The 18,860-nt window shown below is 37.3% G+C and overlaps 2 protein-coding genes across 3 annotated transcripts in view; one reads left to right on the top strand and one right to left on the bottom strand.

Annotated features, from left to right (window-relative positions):
- Positions 1-225: 225 nt before the first annotated feature.
- On the bottom strand, positions 226-13,234 carry VPS29 (VPS29 retromer complex component). 2 transcript variants are annotated; one of them, XM_044658781.1, is made up of 5 exons: positions 13,092-13,234; positions 9,178-9,189; positions 6,206-6,397; positions 1,899-2,134; positions 226-735 (listed from the first exon to the last, which is right to left on the bottom strand). In XM_044658781.1, exons 1-5 carry the CDS (start codon positions 13,092-13,094, stop codon positions 618-620), a joined length of 561 nt encoding a protein of 186 aa, XP_044514716.1. In that variant the 5' UTR covers positions 13,095-13,234; the 3' UTR covers positions 226-617. The 2 variants fall into 2 exon arrangements, with proteins under 2 accessions (XP_044514716.1, XP_044514717.1); XM_044658782.1 differs by lacking the exon at positions 9,178-9,189 and having other exon boundaries at positions 13,092-13,233.
- Positions 13,235-13,443: 209 nt separating this feature from the next.
- RAD9B (RAD9 checkpoint clamp component B) overlaps positions 13,444-18,860 on the top strand; it is a 46,088-nt gene continuing 40,671 nt past the window's right edge. The window contains exons 1-2 of the mRNA XM_044658783.1: positions 13,444-13,477; positions 18,240-18,310. Of these exons, the coding sequence (XP_044514718.1) occupies positions 13,444-13,477; positions 18,240-18,310 (105 nt within the window). The remainder of the gene's footprint in view (positions 13,478-18,239; positions 18,311-18,860) is intronic.

An 18,860-nucleotide genomic window follows, 5' to 3' on the forward strand; every position in this document is an offset into this window, starting at 1 on the left:
GACAAACTTGATTGGTACATAACTTTTCAGAAACATCTTGTTTGAGGAAAGGGAGATCATATTTACACATGGAGGATAAATCCAGAGATGCCCCCAAATCTTGTCAAACGGGCTTCGTTCTCAGAGACTGTAGAGATTACTTTATCCTATGGTTCCTACCCATGTTTTCATTTGATCCCTCATTTTTCCAAGTTTGAATATTAAAACACAGATTATCAAGGAGGGTAAGTGAAAGGTAAGTGTTTATTACAGTATAAAGAAGAAGATAGTGTATACAACGAGGCAGTCTGCAACTCTTCTATTCGTGCACTATGTTGGTAACAAAAGCTTGAATGTTAACATTGAAAATATTTACAGAGCTAAACTTTTTTTTTTTTCTTAACATATGTCCATTTACCATGTGGTACAAGTTAATTCCTTGGAAATCATGTCCTATAAACTAAATACATTCATATAGTTTACAATAAGCTTGCTGCAAATTATGTATCACCAAGTAAGATTTTCATTTTTAATGCATAATACTTTAAAAATGTCACAATTTTGTGGCTTCTGAATGCTTAATTACTTGATTTGAGCAAAGGAATGGAACAAAAAAGATCACCAAGATAGGCCTGGTTTTAGGATTTTTTATATTCAATTCTTTCTACTTTCACATCATCTCCAATTAGCTGATACACATAAGTGACCACTGTAGAAGCTTGGATATCCATCAGTACAAATGAAGGAATGATGTTTCTGGAAAGGAAAAAAAAATTGTTAATGCTTTGTATTTAAGTGACACTATTACTCTAAACTTATATTGTCAAGTTAACAATTTAGAAATAATACTCAGTGCTATATCTGGTTGCAAATCCTCAAGTTAAAAAGGTAATCAGCTAGAGCAGATATATATAGTTAAAGGATAGGTACAAACAGTTCTCAGAAAAATTGTAAACTATTAACCAACAAATGAAAGAATGCTCCATGTCACTAATAATTAGAGAAATGAAAATCAAAAGAATGCTGAAGTTTTGTCTCATCCCCCTCCCCCAAAATTTGCAAAGATGTTGGAGAGGCTGTAGGAAGACAGACACATTAATATATTGTTGGTGGAGCTCAGAATCAATATAGCAATTGGAATTCTACATATAAAATGATTCAAATGTCCATACCTTTTGACCCAGTGATTCCACTACTAAGCATATACTCCAAGGAGGTCATTTATAAGAAGAAAACCTCCATATATACCAAAATATTTAAGAGAGCACTTTTTATGATAGCAAAGAATTGGAGGCAAAGTAGATGTCCATCAATTGGGGAATAGCTAAACAAATGGTGGCATATGAATGTAACAGACTATTAAAGAGCTAATGAATACAAGAAGTCAGAATTATAAACCTCTGATGCAGACTGAGGTAAGGAAATTCAAGTAAACAAGATACACAACGACTACAACAATATAAATGGAGATCAAGAATCACAAAATCAAAAGTGAATGTTATAAAACTACAAAAAACAAGTATGGCTCTAAAGAAGGGATATAAGACAACACTTCCACCTTATTCCTTTGCAGAGAGGGGAGATCTGAGTACAGTACATTGCATGATTTTTAGATTTTTTCCCCCTACATATTGATCAGTTTTATTGGTACATTTTTCTCCTCATTAAATACATTTTTTGTTACATGAGATAATTTACTGGGACAGGAAAGGGTACCGGAAAGATTGATCCTGGGTGAAATTCTAATGATATAAAGCAAAAAAAAAAACAAGAATTTATCATTAAAAATTTAGTTTATAAAAAGGAAAAGTAAGTTTCTAAGCAAAGGATTAGTAGTTAACATTTTTTTCTTCTATTGTGAGTTTCAGCTTAATGCTAATAAAATAGTAAGAATCAAAAGTAACATTATTACTACTCACGTTTCCAGAGCATTATAGGCTCCAGTGGCAGATCCTGGATTAATGTAGAACTTATTTTCATGTTCAAAGGCCTCAAATTTGTGTGTGTGTCCTGAAATGAGAATGTCTACATCAAACTGTCTTTGCAGCAATGCTAAGCTAGCCATATCGCCCCATGGAATAACTTGATGTCCGTGGATCAAACCAATTTTGAACTGCCCAACAGTCACAACCTTCTGTTCTGGATAATTCAGATTCTAAAAGAGGAAACAGACATACAGAATACACATGCATTTTAGAAGTAATGACATTTAAAAAACTTTCTCTAAAACAGCCTTTCTTCTTTTTTTTTTAAAACCCATACCTTCTTAGTATCAATTTTAAAGCAGAAGAACAGTAAGGGCTAGGCCAGTGATGGGCAACCTTTTGAGCCTGTTGTGTCAAAATTCGCCAAAAAACAGTATAACTCGAGTGGTGTGTCACTTCGAGAAAAAAAAAACCATAATCTCACAATATTTATAGTTTAAATAACAAAAATGTATAATTGTACTATATATCTCTATTTAATAAACCAAAATAGGTAAATTAATATAGGGAGAATTGTCATCTATAGTGCACAGAGTGTCTATACTACAGCAAATATTTCATCCTTGGCATGCGGCCCCATACTTCTCTGTATGCGGCCGCATGTCATTGAAAATAGCCACATGTGTCAGTGCTGACATGCATGTCATAGGTTTGCCATCACCAGGCTAGGCAATTTGAGTTAAGTGACTTCCCAGGGTCTCACAGTTAGGAAGTATTTGAGGTCAGATTTGAATCCAGGGCCTCCTGACTCCAGGCTTGGAGCTATGGCCACTTCTAATCAGACATTTTTCAATAAATTAACAGTACTGTGTCTTATGTTTATATATTTATTTTCCATATACTGCCTTTTATAAAATAGACACTAAGTACATTTTTTAAACATTTAAACATTTTTAGTTTTAAAAAATTTAAATGCTTATTAATGGAAATTAGTTTATAATACTGGTTGTCCCCAAGAAAAAATCTAGGAAGTGTTGACGAAAAGTAAATTTGAATGTCATATTGTCTTTTTCTCTATTAAACTCATTTCAAGGCAAATGTGATCTTATAGGTATCAGAAACTTGCTGGGATAAGACTCATCAAGCTTTGCCTCTAAATAGGCACCCTAACTCAAAAGAAACAAGGGAGGTAAAAAAGGGAGGTCTTGTGGATGGTGTAGCATGTATGTCAGGAACTTATGCTCAAGTGAGAAAATTGAGGCAGATCAATGGACTGAGTCCAGGAAACATCACAGGTCTGGCAGAGAGGCCAGATACAGTAGTTATGGGGAACTTCAAATATTCAGACATCTGCTGGAGCTGTTTGCCTGATTTACCTTAATGAAAGTTCAATTCTTCAAAAGGTAAAGGAACCAGGAAGAAAGAATTCTGTTCTAGATCTGATTCTCATTAACAGGGAGGAATTGGTTGCTAGGATGGAAATGATTGAAAGCCTCAAGGTAGAAACTCCTGGAGTTTGTCTTACAGAAGAGGGAAGCTCAGCATAGTTTGACATGTGCTAGATTTCAAAAAGGTTTATATAATATTTCAGGGACTATCTTTCTATAAGGGAGAGCAACACTCATGAGGGTTATGAAATTGTCCAGAATGAAATTTTGAAGGCATGAAGGGAAAAATTCTGATGAAGAATAAAAATGAGTTTTCTTAAGAGACTGATATGATTGCATAGAGAGCTCACTAACTAATCTAAATTAAAAAAAAATTTAACAGAATACGGAAGCAAGAGAAGCTAACAAGCTGATTTTAAAAAGTATAGCCTGGTCCTCTGAGAATATGAGATGCTAAAACTTAAAATGAGGTAAGGTTGGCAAAAATCCAGGATAGAAACAGGATTTTAAAAAGCCACATGGGGGCTGGGAGTGGAGGCAGCTAGGTGACTCAGTGGATAGTCAAGCCTAGAGAGGGAAACCTGGGTTCAAATTTGACTTTGGACATTTCCCAGCTGTGTGACCCCGGGCAAGTCACTTAACTCCACTTGCCTAGCCCTTACTGCTCTTCTGCCTTGGAACTGATACTCAGTATTGACTCATCTAAGATGGAAGGTAAAAATTTAAAAAAAAAAGAAAAAAAGCCAGATGGGAAGGCAGGTCGAAAAGAAAAATATCCCCAAAATGATAAGACCACTGTTTGAAGTAAATGGGATGATTATAAGAACATTTTGCTTCTGTTTTTTTTCTGCCAGGGAAGATTTTTGGATTGGGGAAAAAAAAATACAACAAAAATAGCTAATAAGGAATTGATAGTCAATATAAGTATGGAAATAATAAAGAGCACTCAAGTAACCTCTGGTGATGCATTTCAGTCATATGAATTACATATTCATCAGTGTGATGGGAACAGTATCATAATACCCTCTTCCCTTCCCTCATGTAAATGAGGTCAGTTTTTTCTTAAAAGCACTGAAATTGCTTTAATATTTAATTGGCTCAGGGGACTAAAACTGGGGCCATTGATATAGCTTCCTGGCTGTCTGGATATAAAATAGCTAAGGGAGAAGGGATGAGTTACTTACTCTAGTTTGTGACCAGAGATCTACAGCCTGGATGTACTCAACTGAATCAAAAATATATCCTAGATAATAATCTTTTCTCTGCTCTGATTATCTTTTTCTTTTTTTTTTTGTCTGTTAGGGCCAAGTAAACCTTCTTTTGTTAATAGTTAGATTGATTTCAAGGGTCTCATTTTGTTCTGATTACAGACCTAAACTATATAGCAGTGATGGAGAACCTTTTAGAGACCATGTGCTGCAACCCCCTTGCCCCCCTTACCCCACACAGGGGAGGGAGGAAGTGCTCCCATTGGGCTGCTGGTCAGATGTGTGGCTGAAGTGAAGAATGTCCTCAGGTGCATGGAGAGGGGAAGGGGAATGGCTCGAGTGCTCCTCCGGAGTCCCCCTGCCTTTCTAGTAATGAACTTGGGGGGGGGGGGAGAGAATGGCAGTGCAGGCCTTCTTTGGCACACATGCCATAGGTTCTCCATCACAGCTATATAGGGACCAGCCCCCAGGCAGGCCTAGACCACAACATACTAAAAGAACTGGCAGATGGAGTTGCTGAATGACAATCACAAATATTTGAAGGACTATAGTATATAGGAGGATTAAAAATATTCCAAAGGTACAAAGGATAAAAGTCCCAATTTTTTAAAAAAAGGGGTAGAAAATGGATAGAGAGAACTATAGGCCAATGTGATTCACTTTAATTCTTGGGGAAAAAGAGTGGCATGTATTATCAAAGTTATTAGTGAATACCTAGATGAGGCTACAATGATTATAAAGAATCATGCAGAAAACATGAAGAAATGCAGACTAGATGATAGTATAATAAGAATTATTTGAAACTGGTTGAATAACCATATTCAAAGAGTAGTTATTAAGGGGTTCAATACCTGGAGCAGCTAAGTGGCTACAGTCTAGAAGATAGGAGGTCCTGGGTTCAAATCTGACCTCAGACACTTCTAGCTGTGAGACTCTGGACACCTCTACTGCTTAGCCCTTACTGCTCTTCTGCCTTGGAACAGATTCATAGCATTGATTCTAAGAAGGAAGGTAAGGGTTTTTATTTAAATTTTTAAAAAAAGGTTCAATACCTGACTAGGTAGGTCTTCCGTGGAATGCCTCCTGGTCCAATTCTGTTTAACATTTTTCTTTATCAATAACTTAAACAAAGATATGGCTTGCATACCCATCCAATTTGCATATGGCACAGAGATGGGAGTGATGACTTAGAGATCTCATTTTCACTTCTACAGTCTGCCACCTTTCCTTTAACAGGTTAAAAGGCAAGCATCACTGCTGTTCACTGATATCTTCATTAGTCAAGCCTAGCACTTTTCCCTGATACAAATACATTATGTTACTCATGCCACCAATTTAGTTGTATATAGGAAAAATATATGCATGGATTATCAGTAATTCTAAGAAATCTGAAATATTCAAATCAGAATCATAAAACTTAAGTGCCAGTAGAAACCATCTAGATTTTCTAAAACAAGTGTCTCATTTGCCAAAGGCCACACAGCTGCTCCAAAAAAGGGCTATGGCTAGAACTCCTGCCCTTTCTTCTGGCATTACTAGAGCATGGCTGGCTCTCTGGCTGAACCATCTGATTTAGATACATTTGAAATAACAGCAAATTCAAAAAAATAAAAGCAAAACTATTTTGTTTAGCGATGATTAAAAATAGTTTAGCCAACATTATGTCCAAAAAACTAAATAAAAAGAAATAATAAAAATACATCACCTCATCAAAGTCTCCTCTAACAATGTGGACATCCCCAGCTAGAGTCTTGAGATAGTCATAGCTTTCTTTGGTGCAAAGATTTCCAGTGCAGAGGATATGCTGAATTTTTCCAGGCACCAGCAGTTTTTTGAATTTAGCTGGCAGACTGTTGCATCGGTGGGGGATATGCAGGTCTCCTAATACTAACACCAACTTATTAGGTGTCAGGGTGTGAAATAATAACACATATTAAATGTTATATGAGGCAAAACAAAAGTTAACAGATAGCAATGTATAAACTTATATTCTTTCCCCTTAATTCTCCTACAAATGAAATGCAACAAAAAAGATTGAAGAATTCAACAGACAAAAGAAATCATTCTTACTCAATACAAAGTGATCATTAAGAGAAATTCATTGCTCCTACTCGGCTCAAAAAATAAGCTGGTTTTGCTTTGGACCCCATAGATGTGTACATTCAATGTATGTGAACATTCCATATACAGAGTGAACAAATGAGTAGTTTTGAACTGCTCCATTTAAAAAAGCTCTATATTAATCTGCAGGTGAAAATTCAGTCTCAGTTACTGTGGAATTAGGTACTTTTTAAAGCCTGAATTTATAAGGAAGCTGGTAGGACATAATGTTCATATTTGGGTAGCCACAGAAGAAAAATGGGAAATAATTCATGAAAATGTATCACTCACATAATACAGCCTCATTTACAAAAGGACATAAAGATAGCACAAGTGAGAGTAGATTAATAAAATGCTAGAAGCTTCTCTAATTGATTTAACTCATTGAAAAAGGTGACAAAAAAAGATTATTCATTATCTTATTCTATTGACAATGCTTCAGGGTATAAAAATACCTGTTAATACCAGGACTATGAAAGAACCTAAGTGGTAAAGAGATGCTTTTAATTTTAATTTTTTTTAAACCATACCTTGGTAAAGTATCAATTCTAAGACAGAAAAGTGCCAAGGGCTAGGGAATCATGGTTAAGCATTTTGCCCAGAGTCTCAGATCTAGGAACTGTCTGAGCCAGATTTGAATCCAGGTCCTCCTGTCTCCAAGCCTGGTGCTCTATCCACTGTGTTATCTGGCTGACCCTAAACTGATGCCTTTATGTCGTATTTCCCTATATTTTTCATTTTTCTTCTCATCTGTTTTATCTGCCTATTTATCTCAGTTGTAATCCCCCAATGCATTTCCCACAATCTTTCAAGCACACTAGCCTTTAACAGTTAACCACTTTCTTTTTGTTGAGCTATTAATTTACAGGAGAAGCTGATTATAATTACAACATAGCTTCAGTTAGGATAACAAGAAAAGTTTTGCTGTTATAATATTAAAAAGCAAGACAATAATCACCATATAGTAATAGTCATGCAATTTTATTTTGGCTTTCCAAAGGTTCCATACACAAAGCACTATTTTCTTTTACCCCTTCATGAAATATTGTCAAAAATGTCTTTGAGAAAGGTTAAAATTATGTGTTTTCCATAAGGATCATGAAATTAATTTATTCAGACAGGCTCAAAGAAATCAATTGTCCCACCCTCACACAACCTAACTTAAAAAAAATTACATCTATGCATGTATGTAGGTATATATGTTTGTGCATAGATGTTGATCTATCTATCTATCTATCTATCTATCTATCTATCTATCTATCTATCTATATCTATATATATATATATACCTACCCTTTTCTGTATGTATTTCTGGAAAGGATAACTTTTGAATTAATTTTTTAAAGCTGTTAGAAGAAGAAACATTAAACTTTTCAACATAGTATAAATTACCAGTAGTGATGCGTGTGCAAACATTTTTGTCACTACAAACTTTGTAAATTAGTTATTCATGCAAATTAAAATGATCACTGAAAGCAGCTGGATTTCATTATGCAACAAAAATCAAAATGGCTGCAAAGCAAAATGAACTGTTACCAGAACATGGGAGTGACAGGGGTTGACAAAATTTCCATGCCATTATTTTTTTGTTAAGTAAGCTTCTTTTTGAAAAAGAGAAGTAACATTCTTTTGGTTGTTGTAATAACTCAACTGCCTTAATTGGTTCATAAGTAGCTAACAATCACCTGCACACTTCTGCCCTCTCTAACATGAAGACAGAGGTATCTGGTGACTACACCATCTTCATCTTAGAGGATAGTAGGCCCCTTCAGGTCGGGGTTGAAATAGAGAGTTAATGTAGATCATTGGCATTTTTAAAATGGCAAAAAAAAAAAAAAAAAAAAAAAAAAGATAGATGTAGTAAAAAGACATCTAGACTCTTAAAAAAAATATCACAAAAGGTTATGCTCCAGTAATAGTCCAAAAATATATTTAGGTAAGAATGGACTATTTACCTTAAACAATTTGAAAATAATGCTGTCTTCATGATAATTTCCTTATTAATGATCTCAATGGGCTAGTGTCTGCTATAAAATGCAATGGATTACCCTCAAGGTTATGCATACTTGGACCAGAATAAAGGATTAAAAATATGGAAACATGTGCCATCATTACACAAAAGGATGAACCCAAAGTAGTGGGGAAGTACACTAGAATCTTGTTATAACAGTATCCTCTAAATCAATGCTATTGGGATACTACATAGCAGGTGAAACAATGTTATACTGTGTACTTCTTCTATTTTGAGTACAAAGTGCCCATAAAATGAGTTTCACCTTAGTTCTCAATTCAGACTTCAGCAAGTCACATTATAGCAAGAGTCTAGTGTATTGTAAAATAGAAGTTAAAATTTAAAGTTTAAAACAGAAGTTAAAGCTAATGACAGTCTACAACCCAGTTAGTTAAGGTGTCAGAATTTAGTCAAGTTACCTCTCCCTGACAGATAGAGGGTGAGAAACCCAAGAACAACATATCAACAATAAAAGTTCAGAAATGGGTACCTCATTAAGATGTTCTAATAGCTTTGAGTCAGTCACCCACCACCAATGTTAGTAGGAGCTACAAGAAGAAACTTACTCTGTGCCCAGCCTTATTGGAATGAAGAAGTTGATTGCAGACAGGGGGATGGAAAAAAGGGTGAAACGTGACCAATGTTAAACAAAAGAAAGCAAAAGAAAATAAAATTTAAAAACCTTTAGCGAAATAAATATGCAAACTGTTAATGAATTCTGAGTGTTATGAAGAAAAATGTTAAAAAAAAAATCAGCTTTGCTCACCCAGTGCTCAAAATGATACCAAAAGAAACCATTTTAATCTTATTAATCTCGTTTGGGGATTATTTTTCCTTTTTAAGACTATGCTACAAATTCTTACCAATATTCTGGCCTCTTTTTCCTCAATGATCCCCTAGATTTGTGTTCCAGATTTATTTCCTTTGGCTTTCAGTTCAATATAGAATCTGAGGTAGCAAATTTGGAGACATTCCAATCAATAGTCACATAACTGGAGCTTGTGTTTCTAGATTCATATTGAGCTAAGTAATCAATGATGCCTCTAAAATGTACTAATTATGTAACTAATAGTATATCCAATAGGTGCCAAATCATACTGGGGTCAGAACTCTCCTAGTTATTATGCTTATCATGGTAAAAGATAATATATATTGGAATAGTCACTGGCCCTAAAACCAGGAGGATCTGAGTTTAGGTTCAGTACTTTGCCACATACTGGTTATCACATAAACTAAATGCTCTAGGTCAGCAATTCTCAAAGTTTTTTGTGTCAGGATCTCTTTAAATTCATAAAAATTATTAAGGACCCCAAAGAGCTTTTGTTCACATGAGTAGTATCTAATGATATTTATATTAGAAATTAAAAGATAAAAATTTAAAATGTTGATTCACTAAATACTAATACTAAAAGCCATTACATATGAACATAAATAGCATTTTTTTATGAAAAAAGAAAAAATCTAGCTAGAAGAGTGGCATTGTTTTAAAAATTTTTGTAAATCACTTTATTGTCTGACTTAATAGATGACAGAAATTATATCTGCTCTGCATTGTTACAGTATGTTGTTTTCATTTTAGTATAAAGAAAATCTTGCCCCACAGATATGTAGTTAAACAGGGAGGATTCTTTTAATAAGAAAATAAGGTCTTGGTATTATCATGAAAAATAGTTTTGACCCTGGGGACTCTGAGGGGTCCTCAAATCCCTCTTTGAGAACTGCTGCTCCAGGAAAGATTCTTTTATTATATGTTGTAAAGCAGCAGCTGACCTAGACTGGTAAAAGGAGTTTTCTTATCTAAGAATTCCCTAAACCATAGACCCATAAACCACAAATTCCATGAACCATAGGAAATTATAGGTCCAATCTTTATTCCTTTAAGACCAGAACAGCTAAATACCTTTTGAATCTCTTTTTTAAACACTTACCTTCTCTTAGAATTGATACTTAGTATTGGTTCTAAGGCAAAAGGGAGGTAAGGGTTAGGCAATTGGCACTAAGTGATTTGACCAGGGTTACAGAGCCAGGGAAGTGCCTAAGGTCAGATTTGCCATTGCATCTAATAGAACTCCAAAACATCATTAAGCATTTAGTTTGTTCAAATTACTCTATGGGTTTTTAGAGATAAAAAAGACATAAATAAGATAATTTCCTCCTTTCTTGATAGAGGAGGTGGATGAGGAAGATCATACAACAAAAGAAGTAAATTTGTCAGATAAGTTGAAACTTCCCCCCATAAATTGCCCCACAGAAATGCTAATATTCTATACCAAGTATGTATGAAGTTATTGAATTTTCCCATCTTCCACAGGAAACGAAGAGCTTTAAAACATAAAAGTGTTGGTTGAATAAGTTAACAGGAGTTCCAAAGTTACATATATACACGAGATTTAGATTTCCCGTAAGTGGCAGATTCTTGTGCAATGTTATTTTTATTTTTGCATCAGAGAGAAAATGAAGGCCCAAAAAGGACCTATGATTTTAAGGCTAAAAGGCTAGGGGAAGCAATTTAGAAGAAATTCAATTTGGAGATAACCAAAACCAGAAAAAAGATCCACTTATTATATCTGAGCTTAAAACTTTGTCATCCAATTCCACACTCAAACTACCCAAAACAAAATAAGACAGAAAAAAGAAAGCATGGCAGATTGTGTACAACTCAGCAAATTTAAAATGCAAGTTATATACCTGTGTGTGGGATACAATTTAACTTCATACTGATACAAATAAAAAAAGATATTCAGGTTGCTCTAAAAGACCCTAAAAAACTTCCAAGGACTTATAACTTCCGATCAAACGAATACATGAAACTCTTTGAAAATCTTAAAGTGGTATATAGTTGTCAAATATTATCAATATCAATTTAAGACAAGTCTTAACTTTTTTGGCCCATGGATCCACCTTTGGGTAAACTAGTAAAGACTATGAACCCCTTCTCAGAATAACGTTTTTAAACATTTGAAGGAAATGCTAAATTGGAGTTAGAAGCGAATGCAAATGAAATTCAGAGTTTAAATTTACCTGCTTAAAACTTTTGCAATTCTAATAGAAGCAGCATATATTGATGTAAAAGTGGTTTACCCCCTAATAATCACAGGATTTAAAAATAGAATTAACCTTGCAAGTCATCTACTCTAGGATCTTTCTTAAAAAACCCTTCTGTCTACTTATCTATTCGTAGGCAGAAGAATAATCCTGGTTAAATGACTTGCTCAGGGTCACAGCTTTAGGAAGTGTCGGAGGCTACATTTGAATCCAACCTCCAGACCGGTGCTCCCCTTCTAGTTGCCCCACCCCGTTTGTTTTTTTAAATTGCAAACAGCATTTCGATATAATTTGTTTCCTTTGTTATCCTATATGTTTTAACTTTTTCATTAAATAAAAAAAAATATTATTCTTAGAAAGGGTCCACAAGTTTCGCCAGACAAAGGAATTTACAAGGAATTTTAAGGACCCTTGATCTGTCCCAAATCCCTTTCTCAGGAGAGCAAACTGATAGCTAGGGAAGGGAACTAGCCTAACGTTACTCAGTAGCAGTTACCATAAGATCCCAGGTCTTCTACAAATCCAGAATTCCTTCTACTCTATCATTGTACCTTTCTTCAAAAAATTGTAGGCCCAGATGGAAAACTGGAATAGGGTAAGAAGATTTCTACTTAATATTCGGCCATCCAAGAAATCTTGGAGGCTTCAAGGGGACAAAAGTGGGGGGCATTTATGCCTGGAACAAAACTTGACTTTTGGGGCGAGGGAGAAGCAGGGTTTGGAGTCCTTCCCCCAAAAGGCCTTTCATTCCCCAGAGAATTTTAGACCCGGAAGGGGCCAGCTGAGTTTGGAATCAAAGAGGACTGGGGTTCGAATCTCAGCTCTTCCACTTCTCATTTTTTCTCCTCTGGGAAACGAGAGGATTGGGCTGAATGACCGCTAACGTCCCCTGTTCTTCTCAGTCAAGAGGGGAGGAAAACTGAAGCCTCAAAGAAGGGAAAAGGGCTCAGCGGCCATCACGGAGGGAAGAGTCCAGACCTCTGAGACTTGGAGGCCGTCACTGCAGGAAGAAACACTAGAGGCCGCCGAGCAAGCCCCCTTCCCCAGCCAGTTCCCTTTACAAATAAGGCCCCGGGAGGGAGAAGTGCCTCTGGGTAGGTGAGTAGTCATGTGATCCAGCGGACCCAGGCGTCCGGCCTCCCGGACCAGAGAGTGACCCTTTATCCTGGGACAGGGGCGCTGGTCCAGTGACTCGAGAGGCAGCTGACCAGAGGACGGGGGAGCCGTGCAGGGGGCCTGCCCCAGGCTCGATGGGAGACAATCTTGCACTCACTGGAGCCACGCCGCACGGGCCCCCGGGCCTGACACGGCCGGAACCTGGCCCTCCGTCCTCTTCCATTCCTCCCAGCCGCTGCCTTCGCTCCCTCCCTCAGCCTCCTCCCTCTTCCTGTCTACCCCCCTCGCTCGGGCCTTTTCCATGAGCCGCCGCTCTCACCATCCTGTCACCGGCCCCGCTCCGCCACAGCAACAGCCACCGCCACCGCCTCCTTCCTCAGCTTCCCGAGGAACCCGCCCACAGCAAGTTCGACCAATAAAAACGGGTTCCAGCATCAAGGCGGCGACGGAGGCCCGTAGAGGTCTATCCTCACCAGTAAGCGAACCGGTGACGCGCATGGAAAAAGGAAGCCGGAAGTTCAGGGGCGGAAAGAGCGGGAAGCAGCAGGGTGCTTCTGAGCACGCGCGAGACTGACATCGTCGTGGTCGTCGTCGGCTTTTGAGGGGAGGAGGGCTTCTTGGAACTGGACTCTGGTCTTTGCAATAGGGAGCCCCGACCCAACTTGGAGAAGATGAAGTGTGAGATGGATGGTCACCATGTGAAAGGTACAGCCTCCATCCCACCTCCCTAGTGAGCCCCTGAGGATTCAGCCCCACTGAGTGCTGCCTCAGTTTCCTCTTCTGTAAAATGATGAGGGCTCCTGCAGCTCTCATTCTAAATGACCCTATAACACGACCTGGGTTGAGATTCTAGCTCTGCAACCAATTTGCTTTGTACCTTTGGGAATGTGGCCTAACCTGTCTGGGCCCCAGTTACCTCATCTGTAGAATGAGTGGTTTGAATTCCATGACCCATGATCTTCCTTCCTTCCTTCCTTGCTTCCTTCCTTCCTTCCTTCCTCCCTTATTATTTTCTGTCTTAGTAATAAGAGGTAACTGCGTTAAGGGACTTGTCCAGGGTCACACAATCAGGAAGTGTCTGAGGCCACATTTGAACCTAGGACCTCCTATCTCCAGGCCTGGCTCTCTATACACTAAACCACTTAACTGCCCCATATAAGCTTCTTTTTAGTTCTAAAGAGTAGTGGGAATTGAGATTGGGAATCAAAGGATCTAGATTCAAATCCTAGATCTACTACCTACCTATGACCTCTCTGACCTTGGGTAAGTGGCTTCCTTTTTTAATGAGCCTCACTTTCCCTCTTTGTAAAATGAGGAGAAGCACAGATCCTCTTTATTTATGACCCTGTTTGTTTATGATCTTGTGTTTGTATCCTTCCTTTGCTATTGGTACTGTGAATTCTTTTTTAAATTTATTTTTATTTTAAAAATATTTAAACATTTTTTATAATATTTTCCCATGATTACATGATTCATGGTCTTTCCCTCCCCTCTCCCAATTCCCCCCCCCCCCCCCATAGCCAATGTGCAATTCCACTGAGTTTTACATGAACATTGATCAAGATCTATTTCCATATTATTATTGATAGCTGCACTGGGGTGGTCATTTGGAGTCTACATCCCGAGTCATATCCCCATCAATTCATGTGTTCAAGCAGTTGTTTTTCTTCTGTGTTTCTACTCCCACAGTTCTTCCTCTGAATGTTGATAGCGCTGTTTCTCATAAGTCCCTCAGCATTGTTCTGGATTATTGCATTGCTGCTAGTAGAAAAGTCCATTATGTTCGATTACACCATAGTATATCAGTCACTGTGTACAATGTTCTCCTGGTTCTTTTCCTTTCACTCTGCATCAATTCCTGGAGGTCATTCCAGTTCACATAAAATTTCTCCAGTTCATTATTCCTTTGAGCACAATAGTATTCTATCACCAAGTGCTATGAATTCTTGAGAACTAATAATAGCTATTATTTCCATCAGTTGATCAATATTTACTAAGTGCCTAGTATGTGCCAAGCACTGTGCCAAGTGTTGTGAATACAAAAAGAGGCAAAAGACAGTCTCTGCTCTTAAGGATCTCATAATTAGATGGGAGAGAAATATGCAAACAAATATATATATATATATATATGTGTGTGTGTGTGTGTGTGTGTGTGTGTGTGTATATAAACATCTAAAGCAAACTATATATAGGATAAAGAAGAACTGAGGGAAGGCACCAGAGTTAAGAGGGTTTGGGGAAGGCTTCCTATAAAAGGTGGATTTTAGCTGGGACTTAAAGGAAGCCTGGGAGTTCAGTAGTTAAAGTGGAGCAGAGAGAGCTTTTCAGGCATGGGAGAAGCCTGAGAATGTCAAGTCAAGAAAGAGATGGAGTGTCTTCTTTGTGGATTAACCAGGAGAGCAGTGCCACTGGATGGAAGCATACAGGTACTTTTCAGTGAATATGGTGTTAGAAGACAAGGGCTTTAAGATGTGTATTTTGGGGACAACTAGGTAGAATAATGGATAGAGTACCAGATTTGGAGTCAGGAGGATCTGGATTCAGATTTGACCTCAGACATATCTTAGCTGTGTGACCTAATGTCAGTCTTCTGCTTTGAATTGATACTAAGACAGAAAGTAAGATGTTCTTTTTTTAAATTGCATTTTCTCTTCTGAGCTCCCCAGCAACCCTTTGAAGTATTACAGGTATTATTATCCCAATAGGACAGATGAGGAAATTGAAGTTCTTGAAAGGTGAGGTGGCTTATTTAGGGTTACACAATCAATAAATGTGTGATATGGGATTCAAACCCAATTCCTTTTGTCATTAACACTCTTGCTGCTAAATCATGTTGTCTGTGTGAATGGAAAATAGCATGTAGGTTAGAATCCCCATTTATAGTGACCTTGGACAAATAACTATCTCTTTATCATCCTGAGGGCAAGTCCCCTTGTTTTTCTGATGTGTAAATGAACCTCCAAGACATCTAAGGTTTCTTCCAATTCTAAAAAGCAATTATTTTTGAACCAGAGGAACTGAGTTTGAATTCTGTGTTTATTAGCTGTTATTGGTGTCCCTGGGAAAGTTGCTTTCTCTGTGTTGGTTTCCCCCTTTATTAAATGAAAGGATTGGACTACATGATATCTAAGGAACCTTTATGTTCTAATGGTCTATGATGACCTGATTGAGTTTGAAATTTGGCCTTGCTTCCGGCTCGTGTTTCCTTGGAAAAGCTATTTTCCCTCTCTGTAGAATCTGTAAAATGTCTTTCATGACCTTTAAGGTTCTTTCCAGCTCTGACATTCTATAACCCTATAATCCTGTGGAGAGACAATATAGTAAAATATATAGTAGAGTAGATAGAAACCTGGGCCTTGGGATCAGGAAGGATTTGAATCCTCCTTATGATAAATCTTGGGCAAGTCACTTAACTACTCAGAGCTTCCAGGCAACTCTCTCAAACTAAAAGTTATGAATGAGTTGTTTATCAAGATGAACAGAAAGAGCCATCATACTTGGCACTGTCTATACTGATGAAATCACAGAACTGATCCATTATCCTAACTGATTTTAAATTCTGGCATCTAGTGGCAGAATTCCTTGCCCAGAAAGAGACACCCTATCCAGTAGTTTATGAATCAATTCCATATTTCAAGGTACAATTGAGGGAGTACAAACATGCCCTTCAGATACTGAGAGGTGGTCTCCTGAAACCACCAGCAGCATCTAGGATTGGATGTCTGACAGCAAAGAAGAGAACCAGGTATAATCTTAAAAAGAAAACTAATCCTGACAATTGAGAATTAAGCTGTGGCCAGAAGATTCTACTCAGCTGAGCAACCTGCCCAACAAAGACACTATGCCCAGGGGGAGCTTTGTGAAGATTCCATTGGAAGATAAAAGACATCAAGTTCCTGTAATTCTAGATTTGTGAATTGTCTTGGCCACAGCTATTTCCTATATGTATTCCTCACAGCCACTGTGTCCATTCTTCCAGAAGATGCTAAGTGTATTTGTGGAAGAGCACATTCAAATTTTGTAGGGGTATTAGTAGTTTTGTAACTACTGTTCTTATTATGCTATTTTAGTCATTGCTTTTATTAAGAACTAATTGTGTCTGTTGACTGATTGTTAAGAGAAAGCACATTGGTGGGGACTTGTAAGGTATTTTAGAAGTAGTCACCTACATACTATACCATAGACCTTAGAAGTAGTGGTTCTTTTTTGAGCACCCAATCTCTAAGTTCTAGAGCAACTTTAAGAACTACTCCTGAAGTATCTTGACTGTCTCATATACTGTCTCATTTAATCCTCAGAACAACTTGTTGAGGTAGGTATTATTATTCTGGTTTTACAGATGAGGAATCTGAGCCTGAGAAAGACTAAATGACATGTCAAGTCCACAGCTACTAAGTGTCTTAGGATGAATTCAAACTCATCTTGACTTCAGATTCATCACTCTATTCACCAAAGTGTGTGAAAAGAGCACTGGTATGGGGGTGGCTAGGTAGCACAGTGGATAGAGTGCCAAACCTGGTGTCAGAAAGACCTGGATTCAAATGTGGCCTTAGATATATCCTAACTGTGGGACCCTGGTGGAGTTACTTAATCCTTTTTGCCTGGCTTTTGCTGCTCTTCTGTCTTAGAATTGATACTAAGACAGAAAGAAGGGTTTAAAAAAATAGGGCACTACTGTTCACAGAATCACAGAATTTTAGAGTTGGACCACACCTCAGTGGTCATCTAATGCAACCCAATAGGAATATTTAGTATAACATATTTCCTTAGACTCCACTCATCAGGATTTGAATACTGAATCTGCTAGTTAAAACTTGTGTGACTTTGGGTAAGTCACTTCATTCCTTTACCTATATAATGGTAAGGATATGACCTATATGACTTATTTCTGGGGCTTTACTGAAGAAAGTATTCCTTAAACTTTAAAGTGCTATAAAAATGTGATATTATTTGACAACAGTGGGTTCTTGGGGACCATATCCTAAATAAAGCTTGAGACAAAATCTTCTAATTCACTCCATTGCTGCCTGTTTCTGAGACATCCAGAGAAACCATGAAATAGGTGAAGGCAGCTGAATGATGAAATATAAGTCCATGGTAGCCATGATCAAATAAGCAATACTACAAAACTTAAGTCAATTTTTAAAAAGAAGGATTGCATTTTAATGTATTATTCATGGAGACATAAATGCTGCTGGGCTTAGGAAATGCAAGAGAGTCAGTATCATTTCTGACAGGGCCTAAGAAAACATTTGATGGGAATTTGGCAGTTTACAATATCCTCTGCATCTAATATGTGAGATTAATTCTGGATGTCCACATCTTCCCTTTAGAGTGGTTCTACAAATCTATGAATTTAATTAGATATATTTATCACCTTACTTGTGAGGTCTGTATTAATTTTTATTATCAATGATAGGAAAAAGAATTTAAAGACCATTTTCCTTTTTTTTTTTAACCTCTACAGTGTTTGGGAGAGCAATCCATGCTTTAGCTCGAATAAGTGAGGAACTGTGGCTTGACCCGACTGAAAGAGGTGTAAGTGAAAATTAATTTAACAGATAAGATCTAAAGGCAAGAGAAGACATTCAAGGATCTTAATACAAATCCATTGTTGGCCAACCAAGATAAAAAATGCAAAAGAGTTACTTACGTTGTTACAACTTTTTCTCCTAAGCCTGTTTTAAAATATAATATTCTTTAAAAACAAACCAAATGATTCCTAAATGTAGCCAACTTGAGCCAGGCCTAAGCATTTATTAAACATGTATGATATACCAGGCATTGTGCTAATGATGGCGATTCAAAAAGAGGCAAAAAGCAGCCCCTATCCTCAAGGAGCTCAGTCTAATGTAGAAGACAAACTGCAAACAAATATGCATAAACAAGCAATATACAGAATATGTAGGAAATAGTTAACAGAAGGGAGGCATTAGAATTAAGAAGGATTCTGACAGGCTTCTTATAGAATATGAGATTTTAGCTGAGACTTGAAGGAAGCTCTCCAGCTTTCTAGCTATAGAAAATGCTTAGAATTATGCAATGAAGCATCTTATTCAAGAAAGGGCAAGAAGGCCAGAGTCACTGG

The sequence above is a fragment of the Gracilinanus agilis genome, chromosome 1 (assembly GCF_016433145.1).
Source record: "Gracilinanus agilis isolate LMUSP501 chromosome 1, AgileGrace, whole genome shotgun sequence".
Taxonomy (NCBI): domain Eukaryota; kingdom Metazoa; phylum Chordata; class Mammalia; order Didelphimorphia; family Didelphidae; genus Gracilinanus; species Gracilinanus agilis.